This window comes from Colias eurytheme, chromosome 18 (assembly GCF_061535395.1).
Source record: "Colias eurytheme isolate Ceu_HAF_F1 chromosome 18, ilColEury1 Martin Lab GWU primary, whole genome shotgun sequence".
In the NCBI taxonomy this organism is placed as follows: domain Eukaryota; kingdom Metazoa; phylum Arthropoda; class Insecta; order Lepidoptera; family Pieridae; genus Colias; species Colias eurytheme.
This window is the reverse complement of record NC_142997.1, coordinates 6,797,836-6,811,755: the sequence shown is the minus strand read 5'-3', so window position 1 is coordinate 6,811,755 and position 13,920 is coordinate 6,797,836. Positions and strand designations below refer to the sequence as shown.

Genomic DNA, 13,920 nt, shown 5'->3' with positions numbered 1-13,920 from the left:
ATGGAATAAAAATGTTAATCGCCTCAGTTGAGGAAGTCTAGGTGGATATTTTAGTAGAAATTATTTTAAAATGGCGGTAATTTTTAGTGTTTAAGTTGCGTTTTATTAGATACTTGTAAGTTTTTACTGTTTCTGTTACTATGCCTGCATAATATCATTTTATAATTTTAAATATGAGAAAGATAGGAAAGGGATGTAGAAACAATGTATTTTTTATATGTAGACTATACAATATGTTCTCCACAAATGTATTTATTAACGAAATGCATTATTTTAATATCTCCTCCTTTGGCGTTTTCAGATCCAAAGGCAATATGAGTGGGTTACAATCAGAAGCGATTCTAATTTATGCTTAGCTAACCCTCTGCAGTTGTAAATAGAATTTGTTACGACTAGGTCACGTGAGATATTGATACAAATGATTTCCGTACGTTTATTCTAGCATTTTCGTCTACAAATTGCCACTTGTCTAGCCCATATGAATCGCTGAACGGATTTTTATTCATTTTCACAACGAAATACGTTGATAAAGGTGGCACGAACCTAATTTATTTCTGCTATTGGAATATTATGTGAAATGTCTATTAAGAACAAAAATGCGTCACATCACTTTCTATGCATAAAGTCCTATGAGTCTGGGTTTTTTTAACTATGCATTTTGAAATGTCAAAAAGGCTTTAATATAAAGGCTTCAACAGACGCGCACTGTTGTAAGAGCTTTGGATGAACATAGAGTCCAGCCGTGCGCGATAATCCACACACAATAAACTAAAGCCAGCTGTAGGATTTGAAATAATAAGTATTAGTGGTAGAAATGCGACCACAAAATCTGTGTGTCAAAATGTGTAACCAAATTATGGAGTGCTATTTGTGCATATGAGGTGAGTGTCTTATACTATCAACTTTTTTATCCTACATTAAACAGCGGATTACATTGTCATTTGTTATTATTATTACATAGGAATATATTATACAGATTAAGGATGTGTAAGAAAAATATGTCTCAAATCAACCAGCGTTGCGCGAGGAATTCGCGTTAGATTTTTAACAAATTCATTTATTTCTGAAATTGAACGTGGCAGTTCATTATATACAAAGAACATTTATACAACATTTTTTAATAAAAATGTAAAAACAATACTCACATCTGAGTGCAGGACAGCACGCGCGGGCGAAGGCGAGGCGGGCGAGACGCCGCGCGCCGCATTCGCGTCACGTTCCGCGACGCTCTCCGCGCTGCCGGCTGAAACGAGCGAGCGCTGTGACATGTGCTATTGCATGTGCTATTCCGAAGATTAGTTTTGTAGTTTGCTGCAATGTTGTGCTATAGTGTCTTTGAAACAATGTGTATTGCATAATTTTCAATATTTTAATGTTAAGTAGAATTTAATGAAATTGAAATAGCAGTTTAGTAATAGCGCATGTACAAAGTGGAAGTGTGATTAACATTAAATATTTCAAACTAAAACTTAAAAACGCAAAATATTCTTTCATATAATAATTTTTCGTGTGTGAGGAAAATATGCAACTGTTGCATAATGCATTGTATACATTATAAAATTAGGCCAGTAAATCGAGCAAGTAAAATATTTTATTACTTTTTATAGTAAAGTTATCTTACTTTTCTCTGGATGTGGTTGGTGGTGGTTCTCCGTGTGCCGGCGCAGTGACCGTGCGTCGCAGTACGACTTGCCGCATCCATCCGCTTTGCATTCGTACGGCTTCTTGTTTCGATGTGTCAACATATGGCCATTTCTAAACAAGCGAGATTTCGACATTCAACTGACGTAATAATAGAATCGCGCAATTAACATTGCTTTATATATTAAAGTATTAAAAGCGTAAGGTTAACTTTCATATGACGACTTTTTAAATAAATTTCTTAAAATGCATCATTTAAGGGATAGAATCAAATTACAGAAAGGCAATCGTTTACAAATATTGAACTCGTAGGATGTAGCACCAAGCTAAAAGACATTTGCTATAAGTAGTTGTATCGATGTATCTTCAATACGCTCACAATTCACACGTGACCCGAACAGATGGTAATGTATGTATGGAGGATGGGTAAGATGTAGGTCAGCGGATAACATGGCCACTTTACTCAATACAGGCATTATAAACATGATGACGTCATTAATATTCATGCGGGGTGCGAGCTTCGTCGATTAAGGGGACACCTTGTGCATCGAACATGTGCTTACGGATTCACCGAACGCGACACAATTATTTTACAATTTTTGTTACTTATCACCTTTGAAAAAGTAGAGACTATGAAATTTACTTCAGATTTTTGTAGATCTCTTGGAATGTATATCTGATTGATGGCGCGAACGTTTTTTGGGTGAATGGCTTGTTATTATTTCACGCAAAATAGCTAACCAGATTTGAATAACATTCCGTGCAGATATGGATTATAGTCTGGATTCGAAAATACGCTACTAAAAGATAATAATCAAATATCACAAGTATAATATCATCGGATGGATCTAGCTTTTTTAAATGTAGTATAGTCATGTTTATTTCAATGGTTTACATTAAAAAGAAGATAATGTTTACTATGCAATAAAATTATAGCAGCCTAAATTTTTTGTTACATAATATACGTAATTTCGCATTCCGAGAAAGTAATGAAATGATCAAATTAATAAAATTTAATTTGTAGGTATTAATCAGATAAATGTACGCATATCAGACAGTAGGCCCTAATTATGCATCGTCCCTCGGAAGTTGTAACGTGGCGGGTTGCTTCATGAATCCGGCAGGCGGTAATCATCCCTCATTACATATACGGTGATTCATCAAGACGAAACTGGGGGAAATTTGGAGCTATATTAAAGAGAAAAAAGGGACACACCGTGTCATTGATTTAATTACGGTAATTATGTGAAGGTATAAATTTATAAATATTATATGTGAAGGTAGTATAATATAGAAGCAGTCATTTAGATATTTTAAAGATTCAGCACTGATACATATCAACTATAGTTAATTCATATCTCTTAGTAAAGTGGTGTTGTTAAAATCCATAACTCCATGTATCGTATCGTATCTCTTATATTCTGGCAAATCATTTATAGTAAATATAATTATTATAAAGAAAATACTCACAAATGATCCTGTCTCTTGAACGCCTTCGCGCAGGTAATGCACACGTATTTGCGCTCATCGCTGTGCGTTAGCTTGTGCTTTGCAAGAGCGGATGCATTGCCAAAAACTTTGTTGCATACCTGGAAATAAGGAATTTAGCTTTATATGAAGTTTTCAGTACGTAAAATGTCTTTTCTTCCGTAAAAAGGGAAATCTTGGAAATATTAATATGTTAAATGCGATAATAGAATAAAATGTAAGAAATATACCTACTTATTCATAATCTACAAATAATTACATTGATTCATTCAATTGTATTGTTTTAATGTGAAAATTATCAAGTCATTCCTTATAATCAAATGTGATGTGTATAACTTGAATCTCTATCAGCCTGGATGACTTTACAGACGTCCTTCAGAGTAAACCCCATTGTCTTAAAGATTTCCTGTGTCTCGAGAGAATTGTTTTGGGGGCGGATTACACCGTATTAATTAAAGAGCCGAAGTCTTATAAGTACTAATTTCTCTAAGGATGCCTTGAGGAGTAAACTTCGAATGGAAGGTAAAAATTGATTTATTACGTACTTTAGGTTGAAAATGTTTATTTTATGTAGATTTTATGTTACAGTATTAAAAAAATAGTAGGTTAGTAATAGCTATTTTGTATTATCACAGTTAATTTAATGATTTTAGGTAACTGAGTTCAAGCTATGAATTTGATACATGAGACTTTAATCTTTTGGTTACTGTAGGTAATTGAAACAAGTTTTTCCTCTAATATTCATACGATGAATCCAATGGAATATTCCGTAACATAATATTGTATTGGGCTGTTGCTATTTAAAACACGTTGGAATATTGGGAGCATGTCGTCTTATAACTTTTCGGTAAATATGAATAAAATAGATATTTCCCATGGGACGTTCTTTAGACCCGAAACCTGGGTCCCGTTCACATCCATCTAATATAATAGACGTATAAAATGCGTTATAGCTTCCCGATACAGGATATGCTAGCTTATCACATGCTATATCAATATTTACGGTGCACGATATTATTTTATTGGCACATAAAGTTCCTAAGCCGCCCAACAATTTTCAATCTTAGCATAACTACATATTGTCAAGTGGAAGTTGTTATGTTTGTCATATTTTATGTTACATAAATAAAAGTTTATGGAGGAATATGTGGTTACGGAAAAACAATTAAAAAGCTTAGTAGTAAGTGTAAAAAGAAATTATTTGTAGTACTTAATCGTAACTTTTTACTCACGTAAAAGTTCAACAATAATGTTATCTTAATCTTAAAATACGATTGGTATTTTATTAAACTGAACTATTACCTATGTATCTTACTTTTATGTATTTTATTGCTCTATCTATAATATAGTATATGTACGTAAAGTAGAGCACAGTCTCATAATTTAATACCCGATTTCTTATTCCTGACCTCGTTTAGTATTCAGTGTATATATCGTTTAACTGATATTATATATAAGGTTCAGCTTATGCCAAGAAGTTATTACCATCCGAGTTAAGCTGACTCCCCACAGCAAAATTTTACGGAACACCGCTGAGTAAACGTATGCAAATGGAGACTTTATGTCTTCATCACTTTATACGAATTTCCGCAAGCGTGTGATCAAATAAAATATATCTAGCGGTACCCGTTTGCAGCAGACATTTTATAAAACGGTTGTATGACCTAATTCCTTAGTGGCCTACATCGTCGAATGTTTGTAAAAATTAAATGCTGTCACATGTTACTCCTATTAATTTTACTAACGAATTTTCAGTGCTTACCCTTGAAACGAGTTTCGTTTTTTAACATTCCATGTACTGAACATACTTGTTTTAAGCTCACTTTTTATTTTTAATGAGAATTTTCTGTATAAAGAAAAACTTTCTGCTGAAGAGTAGGTATATTTCATAGTACGACAAATTGAATATATTATTTACTAAAATAGGAGATCTTTGACTTAATTATTTTAGGAGCACTTTGCATTTCGGAGATATACAGAATGGAATTGTAATGTTTTCGTTAGCATTACCTGAGACACTGTCACAGCATGTTACAAATAAAACGTCAGGATTTTAGGATCATGAGATCCATTTTTCCTGTGTCATATTTTCAGTGAAAAATATGAGACGGCATAAAAGGATCATCGTCAGACAGCCGCACACTTACGTTAAAGCTAGGAGACATAACATTGCGCACGCATCAAATTATATTGATACCTTAATCTCTTTACTATATTATTCGGATTAGAAGTTACATATTACTTTGCATAGATCAGGGTCATGAACAAACTGTGTTTTAAAATATGAAATATTAAAGAAGTAGAACTATCCACTAATATTCACTAAACAACAAAAAGTTAAGGTTTTGTTGATGTATTATTTTCTTATAATTCAAGTTTACATATTTTTTAATGCAAATATACATCACTAAAGTTGACCAATCTAAATGAAAGCCCAGTCTTGCAACAGCAAGGATTATCATACGATGTTATCTCACAAAGTAATACGAAGAGGACAATGTAGAGTGCTAAAAACAAAAAACGCGATGGGATTTACTGTATAGTAGATGCTGCGGCTTCACTGCACCGTAGTTAATCCATTATACAACTGTGTAATATCTCTTTAGGTAATTTGCAATGTAAATGTTATATCGAAGTGAGTTTAATTCTGCTTTAAAATGTGAATATTTTTTGAAATAAACATACATTTAAAAGTCATTTTTTAAACCAATTTTAGCTTTATCAACCGTGAGTGTGGATATATTTTTTTTAATATTACATAAATTAATTTTATCAATAGATATAGACCATAATAATACACATAATTAAAACGTGCAAAGTAACACGGACAAGGTAGACATAATATATTCGGGTGTATTCTATATAAATTGTATAACTGTTCCTTAATGTAATCTCTCAATGTTTTCTCCTTTTTTCGATCACAGCGGCTTTGTTTTACCGTGAATTGAATTGAAAATGGGATGAGTGCTGCTTGTTTATAGATTTTGTTTTACGACGTGGCCCAAAATATTTGATTAACCAGACATAAAAAGTTTAGCCATTACGTCGATTTTGTTGATAAAGGCCTCGTTATGAAGCATATATTTATACTTTATAATAAGTAAATCAATAATATAATCAATACACAACTGTGTGACGATATGAATATTTGTAATATAGCAGTTATGTTTAAATAAAGAGAGAAAATAAAAACATTGGTACCAAAGAAACTCATATTGCTTATCGTATTGTTTATCAAAAGCTTCCCTAAGCAAAGAGTAGTTGGCAGTTGCAACTATATCTAAACCTGCAATAATTGTTCATTACACATCAGATAGATCACTGGCCACAATTAATTAATAAGCTCATTATCGTCCCCGTCATTGTATCTGATACCCGTGATGCGACAGGCTAATGAGAGCATTGAACATCGAATATCGATCCTGCCTTAGTTACTACTCACGTTACACGTCATCGTTAATTGGACGATATCACCAGGGATAACCTTAACTATTAACTTAAAGAAACGGGGGTTGCTTGATTTCTTATTCTCCTAGTTTGCGTTTAACTATGCTATGGATTTGGCCACCGAGGTTTTAGGGGATAAAAATCCCACATGCTCTACTTTCCGCCAAACGCTAGAGTCTTTGGAATTTTCTTCCCCGTAAACAAAAGGCATATAAATCGTTTGTCGACGATAATAATAGTTTACATAATTAACTAATGTTGTTATTTTACCAAATCGCTTCACTAAAGTATTTAAGTATTTAAGTTAAAAATAAATTTGTGTAGTTAAATTCTACTAAAAGCGTACGTCTGGAATAGTAATAATCTAGAGAAGAGATTTGGGTGAATATCAAGTCGCAGACATATTTTGTTCAGGTCACTAGTTCTTGAAATAAATAAGATGCTGATATTAACGAATAAAATATAATATAATGTTAAGCTTACAGGTTGGCTTTGATATTTATTTTTACTTATATATTACTTATTACTTTATTAGTAATTATTGTCAAGTTTGTTTTGGGTGTAATACTCACTTTTATTACTTAAATTTAAATGTATATACTCTTAATAATAGCTAATCATTAAGATTACTAATAAACAAGTTCAAGATAATTGAGCTATATTTACACAATAACAATCTTAGAATGTGAAACAAAAAACGAATAAAGTTTTTCATTGTTACGTTCGCAGCAAGATAAAACCACGTATCTTATTTAGAGCAAACAATGAAGTCGGTAGTTGGCAATAATCGTCGGAATTTGGACGACGAAATGTTCTCTTATTTTTCCATTTGCAAAGTCCTGACGAGGCGCTATTTGTGTTTTTCTCCGGACTTTATTTTTGTTATTTCCACGGTGCTGCGTTGATTTAGGCAGATTCGCAACGATATGAAGGCGTGGACAATAATCTACCACTTGCTTCCCTTATATACGATCTATTTTATATTCTGTATTATGTTTCCAAAATTTATAGCGGAGTAAACTAAAATGAATGTTTATATTTGTTGCGCTGAAATTCATAGACATTGCTGTAGTACACCAGTCAAAGCGAAATGGTTGTTAAGCAAACACAGTTTGAAACTGATACATAAGCTCCATTATAAACTTGCTCGAAATACCTGATCAAGTTGGAGCTTACCTACCTGTGGTTTTAGTGGATAGATGTAGATACGAATACATTTAAAGAAAATGTTTAGTAAAATTAATGTGGTTTTAATTTATAACGGTATTTATTAATTTAAGAATTAACCAGAAGAAAATTATTAGAAACCTATTTTAATTTCTTTATTAACGCCATTTAGGTTTTTTACACTCCAGTGACTTAGAGCTCACAGGTTTTGCTATAATGAAAAAAAAAACAAAAACATGACATTACACTATCTTTTTGTTTTATTAACTTATTTCCTTGAATGATCCTTATTTAAAATCTCGCTTCGTAGTAGTAATGTTAAAATAACTCGAAGCAATTTCGTAAGCCCCACTTAAGCACTCTGCTACGTTGTCATTTTTGCAGAATAATCCTCGTCATCCTCAAATTTACTTTAGGCGTCAGTCCAAAAGTATATTATTATTTATATAACAGACGTCCATTCTCGTTGTTTAACTAACCGTAACACATTTCCTCTGCCCCTGTCATAAAAACTGACCTTTTTCTCTTTTACGGTCACATGGACAATTGGGAAAATATAATGTGAATTTGTCAAGAAAATCCAACACCTCGTAGATTGGATCAAGTTTACCTTTTTAGAAAAACAACAACGTAGAAGAAAGACGGAGATTAGGTTCGGCTCGAGTATGCCTCCCGCAGAGCCGAGTGCGTGCGTCCGAGTTCCGAAGGGGGATAAGCGCCGCACGAACCAAGCTTAACAATAAAACGCCTCTCTATAAAAACTTAGCGTACGAAATTCCCTTTATATTACACACCTGATTGTCTAAGAATTTATTTTATCCCTATTGATCGATTAGGGTCCGTTAAGTAAAATACGCGTAAGTGGCAATTGCGATACAGAAACAAAGTACCTACATATACCTAAGACAGTTGTGTTAGGAGAGACCAGTAAACTATACGACGTTTTATTTTTTTTATGATTCCTAGATAAATATTCTATGTTATCGTGTGCTAATTTATAACATCAAAGTTTCTAATATTCAGAACCATAACAACAAACATTATATTAATATTCAATAACGGGAACCTGTTCATTTCAGCAGTGTAACAATTGGACAAACTTGTGCGGTAACTACACTAAATTTTAGTGTCAGCAAGACCACAAGCGACCGTGGTGGGATTACCTGGAGTGGTTTGGCTGTCTGCCTAGCGCTTCTATTGGGGACAAGTTTAATATGAGCGTGCCGTGATACCCTCCACGAAATATCCTTTTGTTATTGTTTGTAATAAGGTCTTTATTCCTCCGCATAAGTATTTAGCGTGAATTCATTGAGATATTTAATAACATGAACAATACAGTTTTGTTGAAAGCGAAAATATGCTTATTTTTTATAGATACAATATTGTTATTAAATTGTCGAGTTTTATTTTGATATACATAAGCAAGAATGTATGTAGAAAGCTTATCACTAGCTGGCAGACGCCCAAGAGCCGGGGCTCAGGTCTGGCTTTGCGTTGGACCACGGCTCAAGTCCAGTTAACTTTATGCTATGAAATAATACATAATAATATGTAGTTTTGTGGTTTTCATGTTTATTGAATTAGTCGAAGGAAACACTAACGTTTATACACAGCAATTAGCGTAAAATTGGCTCATTTTCTTTGAGTGTTATTAAAGACAAAAAACCATAGAAAATATAGTAGAATAAAAAACATTGCCATCTAATAAAACATAATAAATTGTTTTTATTAGGTTGAACAACAACAAGGTGCTGATAAACAAAAAGTTGTAAAAACTTAAGCAATGACATTAAGCATTCGGAGAGCGTTTGGTCTTATTAACTCTCCGATCACGAAGTGTCGAATTAAATAAGAATCTCATATAATTTGTACCGAAAAACCGGAGTTATCACATAATTTGATTTTCTGCTGTGTGGATTTGTTTGGGATAAATTATTTATTAGATATTTTATTTATGTGATTAATAAAAGGTTAATATTCCTTATGTTATTATTTTGATTTATTAAAGTTTATGTGGTGATATAATTATTATACGAATCAGAAAGCTTTATGAGATAACATTAACTATTTCTATTCCCATAATGTTCATAGCTTAAATATTTAAAGTAAACTTGTCATAATAGTATTGAATTGTTTATGCATTAATTGGATTGGAACGAAAATATCAGTTTGGCGGGTTTTCGTAATTGCTTGATTAATTATTAGTATGAAAGCGAGATGGGGTTAAAATGAGATGAGGGTCGGCCAAGATCCACGAGCGACATCAATAAGCGTTAATTGGCAAGGACCATCAAGGCTATTAGCTAGACGAGCCAATTAGCGATATCAGTTCGAATCTCATCCGATTCCGTTTATATTCGTATACTGATTATAACTTACTTATCATGGCTCTTTGACGGGGCGCCGATATTATTAGTGCAAGTTGATTAATTACGTGTAGTTACTTGCATAGTATGTACATTGCACTATATGTTATTGGAATTGGCAATAATTATTGTTTCAATAATTACTTATCTACTATACATGAGTTACAAATGTAAGATAATTGTCTATGAAAATAGTAGGTAAAATGAGAAGATAATTTAAGTCCCACTTTTATAACAAACTAAAGCCTTCGATCCTATGAATTAGATAAAACTCAACAATAATCGTTGTTAATATAACTTCACAACTACATGTTTTCATCTCATCTGTTTTCAATGTTTTCTATAAAGAATTAACGTACAAAAAAACGGTAAAGAAAACGTCCTAGATATGTTGGAAAATCCATAATGCTCCGTATTCTCTATTATAGTTAAGATAACAATGTGACAGCATAATAAAATACAACAGTATGGTTTCATTATTTTGAATACGAGTATTATTAGCTGTGACGCGAAAGCGATCTCGCGGGGGCGATGTAGGTGCCTACAGTCTCTATCTTACGGTACAATAGGGGTGTAGGGGCCCGCCATCCCTTCTTTGTTTACATCCGACTGACCTACATACGATTCGGTATTCGTTCTCTATCCATTTCACGTTCTAACCTTCGTTTAACATCTATTGTTTACGAATAATCAAAATAATAAACCTTGTACTAATGTACTAACATAAATTAACTGTATGTGGGCTCATTGTTTGACAAAACATAAAATACGCCACGATAATTATAATTGGTAGAGGTGTAATTGTGTGGCGGTTAATGAAAACCCACGTTTATGAAATTACGGTTTCAAATTAATGTTTAATTAAAATGTATTTAAATAAAACGTTATAACAATTTTTTAATTATAGGTATCATTATTAAGGATTAATGTTGGAAGAAATTCAGTTAATTCATATTAGAATCAACATATTTTACGAAATATAACATTTACAGTGAGAACCACGCTCGCCTAGCGCTCGCGAAATATTCGAAATGTGGCTAAATGCGTTAAAAAGTATTTAAATTCATAAAAGATGCTCGCGTAAAATCAAGCCCAATAAAATAATAATAATCTTATTTATACAGTATGAACTGTTTGTATTTACAGCGGTTAGGTACAAAACTTATTCGATTAAATATAATTATATTGATAGGAATATTTTTATCACTTAAAGAGTAAAAAAAGCACTTACATTTTATAGAGCTAGTAACAATAATACTTATTGTACTGCGATTATCGAAAAAATATAAAAGACCATAAAAACTAATTGCAAACTTACTTGAATGATGTTAATTCGTGAAGTTTCCAGTGATAATAGATAAAGGAGTAAATCTTAACGCCCTAACCTTAATAGGGCGCCTCCGCAATAGATTACAATCTTAATAACGTTCACCAGTCTCCACTGTTTAGAATTTGTACATATTTTAACGGATATTAATCACAAAAATTCTATTCTATGCCGAATGACATTAATAATATTTCTTAAACAACAATTAACACTAAAATAAAGCATACATTTTTTAATTTTTTTGAATTAAGAATAGACTTCCCGCGCTTTTTATTTGTGAGCAGTATTTTTTTTGTTGACATTAATTTTTATTTCAGCCTGTTATAAATAATTAAAAAGCTTAAGAATAACAAGTAGGTAGGTATTAAATAAATATAAATACTGTTTTTACTCATTGTTATTTTATATTATTGCAATTACTGAAACTGACAAAATATAATGATTCGTATTTCGTACATCACGATTTGATATTGGTTATTGGTCTATCTTAACCTGTGTGCAATACGCATGTATCGTAATATGATTGCGTTGCCATTCGCATCGACTGTACATAATATACACATAATGATTGTAACAAAGAAGACAAATAGAAGCAATCATCCCGGTCTATCGGTCGTTACTGAGCGGAAACTAACCGGAACACCAACACGTCTATATGATGTGCCTCACTTTTACAAGACGAACCCCTGCTGTTGTTTATTTTTCCTCGTATTGATTGTGCTGCTTTGTCACAAAAATATATGATTTTCATTCAGAGGCGACTCGCCCTAAGGAGCGCTGGTGCAGTGAACTCCCATAAATAATTATAATAAAATCATACTCCTTAATTTAATTATTAACATTAATTATTACTATTTAAAATCAATCGTAATCTTTAAAACTACTGTTAATACCAATGAATATATCCATCATTCCATCATCCCATACACCTGTATAATACCTACTGTATTATGTAACGCGCGAAGCGGTGCGCTCACGATTGCGCTCCAATGAAAAAAGATTTAGTACATTTCCTAATACGAAATCCAATAGGAGTGAAAGAGAGGGTTTTGCCAGAGCCCTGCGCGTGAAACAAAAGATTTTCTATGGAAAAGTAGCAAAATTCGGTGCGCCGCACCCGCAAACGTTGCCGGTTCGTTTTTACCGCCCGGCAGGACAGCGATTGCGACGTTGCCAGTTGCTACGTCTATAATATAAACAAACACTCGACTCTCGAGTCAACTTCAATGCACGCGCGCGATTCATGCAATTTTCTAATTAAAATTATAAAATACGTGTTGAAATAGCCTGTACTTATCAGTATTACTTGTGAGTGTTAAAATGAACAATAATTATAATGTGGCGTTCATTAAAAAGTGTGATAAAACGTTACAAATTCGGCTTGAATGTAAAGCTAAGGGACCGCCACGGCCTGAACTTGATCTTACGCAAAAATGTACGACAACAAGACAATTATTATTAAAAAAACAAAATACCCGACTGCACACTAAAAAAATATTATTATGTCTTTATCCCGTGGGACTTTTAGGATAAAATGTATCCTATGACACTCCCGTAATCAAGACAAATCTAACGATACCTCATACATCAAAACCCATCAAGCCGTTTAGGCTACAGGTGGTCACAAAGGAAAAGACATACATACATACTTACATACACTCGAAAAACATTACCCTCCTTCTTTGGCAGTCGGGTAAAAACGAAAACATATACGCGTGTGTTTAAATCTGAACAATATGTAAAAAAAACCGTGGTTGTGTGGTTGTGATGAAAGCAACAACAGATATTTACGAATGTCTTGTCGCTTTAAGTTATAGATATTTTTGCACACCAAAAAGAAAGACGTATGTAGGTATTTCCTTTATAAGTAATTTTTTTGATAAATGTACTGCTTTACACCATGTATTTTCAGTGTTTTATTTCAAGTGAACACCCATAAAATTTTGTCACGAGCCGCCTCTGTTTTCATTAAAGCATAATGACTGCGGAAATTGATTTAACGTAACAGAAATGTGAAATACAATCGACTCTTGGTTTCTTTCCAATTTGGTAATGTCGTTTGATGAAATTATGTTTAAGGGGAAAACATGAGTGGCTATTTTGAACGTAGAGAATTTGGAATGCGATTAAAGATCCTTAATATAGTAAAAGGCTGGATTACTGTTATGTTTTCCTTTTATCCATTACCAGTATTGACTGTAGATATTAATGCTATACATACTTGGCACTGCTGGGGTCCTTGTCGGTTAGGTGACGCTGGTTTGGGCCGGACCTTCCTTGTGAGCGGACGGGAGTCGATGCCCGTCAGCGCTACGGAGACCGTTGTGATGCCGCCCACGCTCAATGATGGTGTTTTGCAGTCTGTGGTCAATATAAAATAATGTAAGTATTCGAAATAAAACGAAAATTTATTATTTTTAGTACCTGTAACATCAACGGCATTCCTCTTTAATTAGATTTTTTTTAATTATGCAAATATTCTGG

General features: G+C 33.0%; 1 protein-coding gene across 1 annotated transcript in view; it reads right to left on the bottom strand.

The window, feature by feature from the left end:
* LOC149900755 (uncharacterized) overlaps positions 1-13,920 on the bottom strand; it is a 115,788-nt gene that overhangs the window by 18,533 nt on the left and 83,335 nt on the right. The window contains exons 4-7 of the mRNA XM_090112364.1: positions 13,658-13,797; positions 3,112-3,230; positions 1,622-1,755; positions 1,146-1,243 (exon numbers count right to left, since the gene is read on the bottom strand). Coding sequence (XP_089968490.1) covers positions 1,146-1,243; positions 1,622-1,755; positions 3,112-3,230; positions 13,658-13,797 — 491 coding nt within the window. The remainder of the gene's footprint in view (positions 1-1,145; positions 1,244-1,621; positions 1,756-3,111; positions 3,231-13,657; positions 13,798-13,920) is intronic.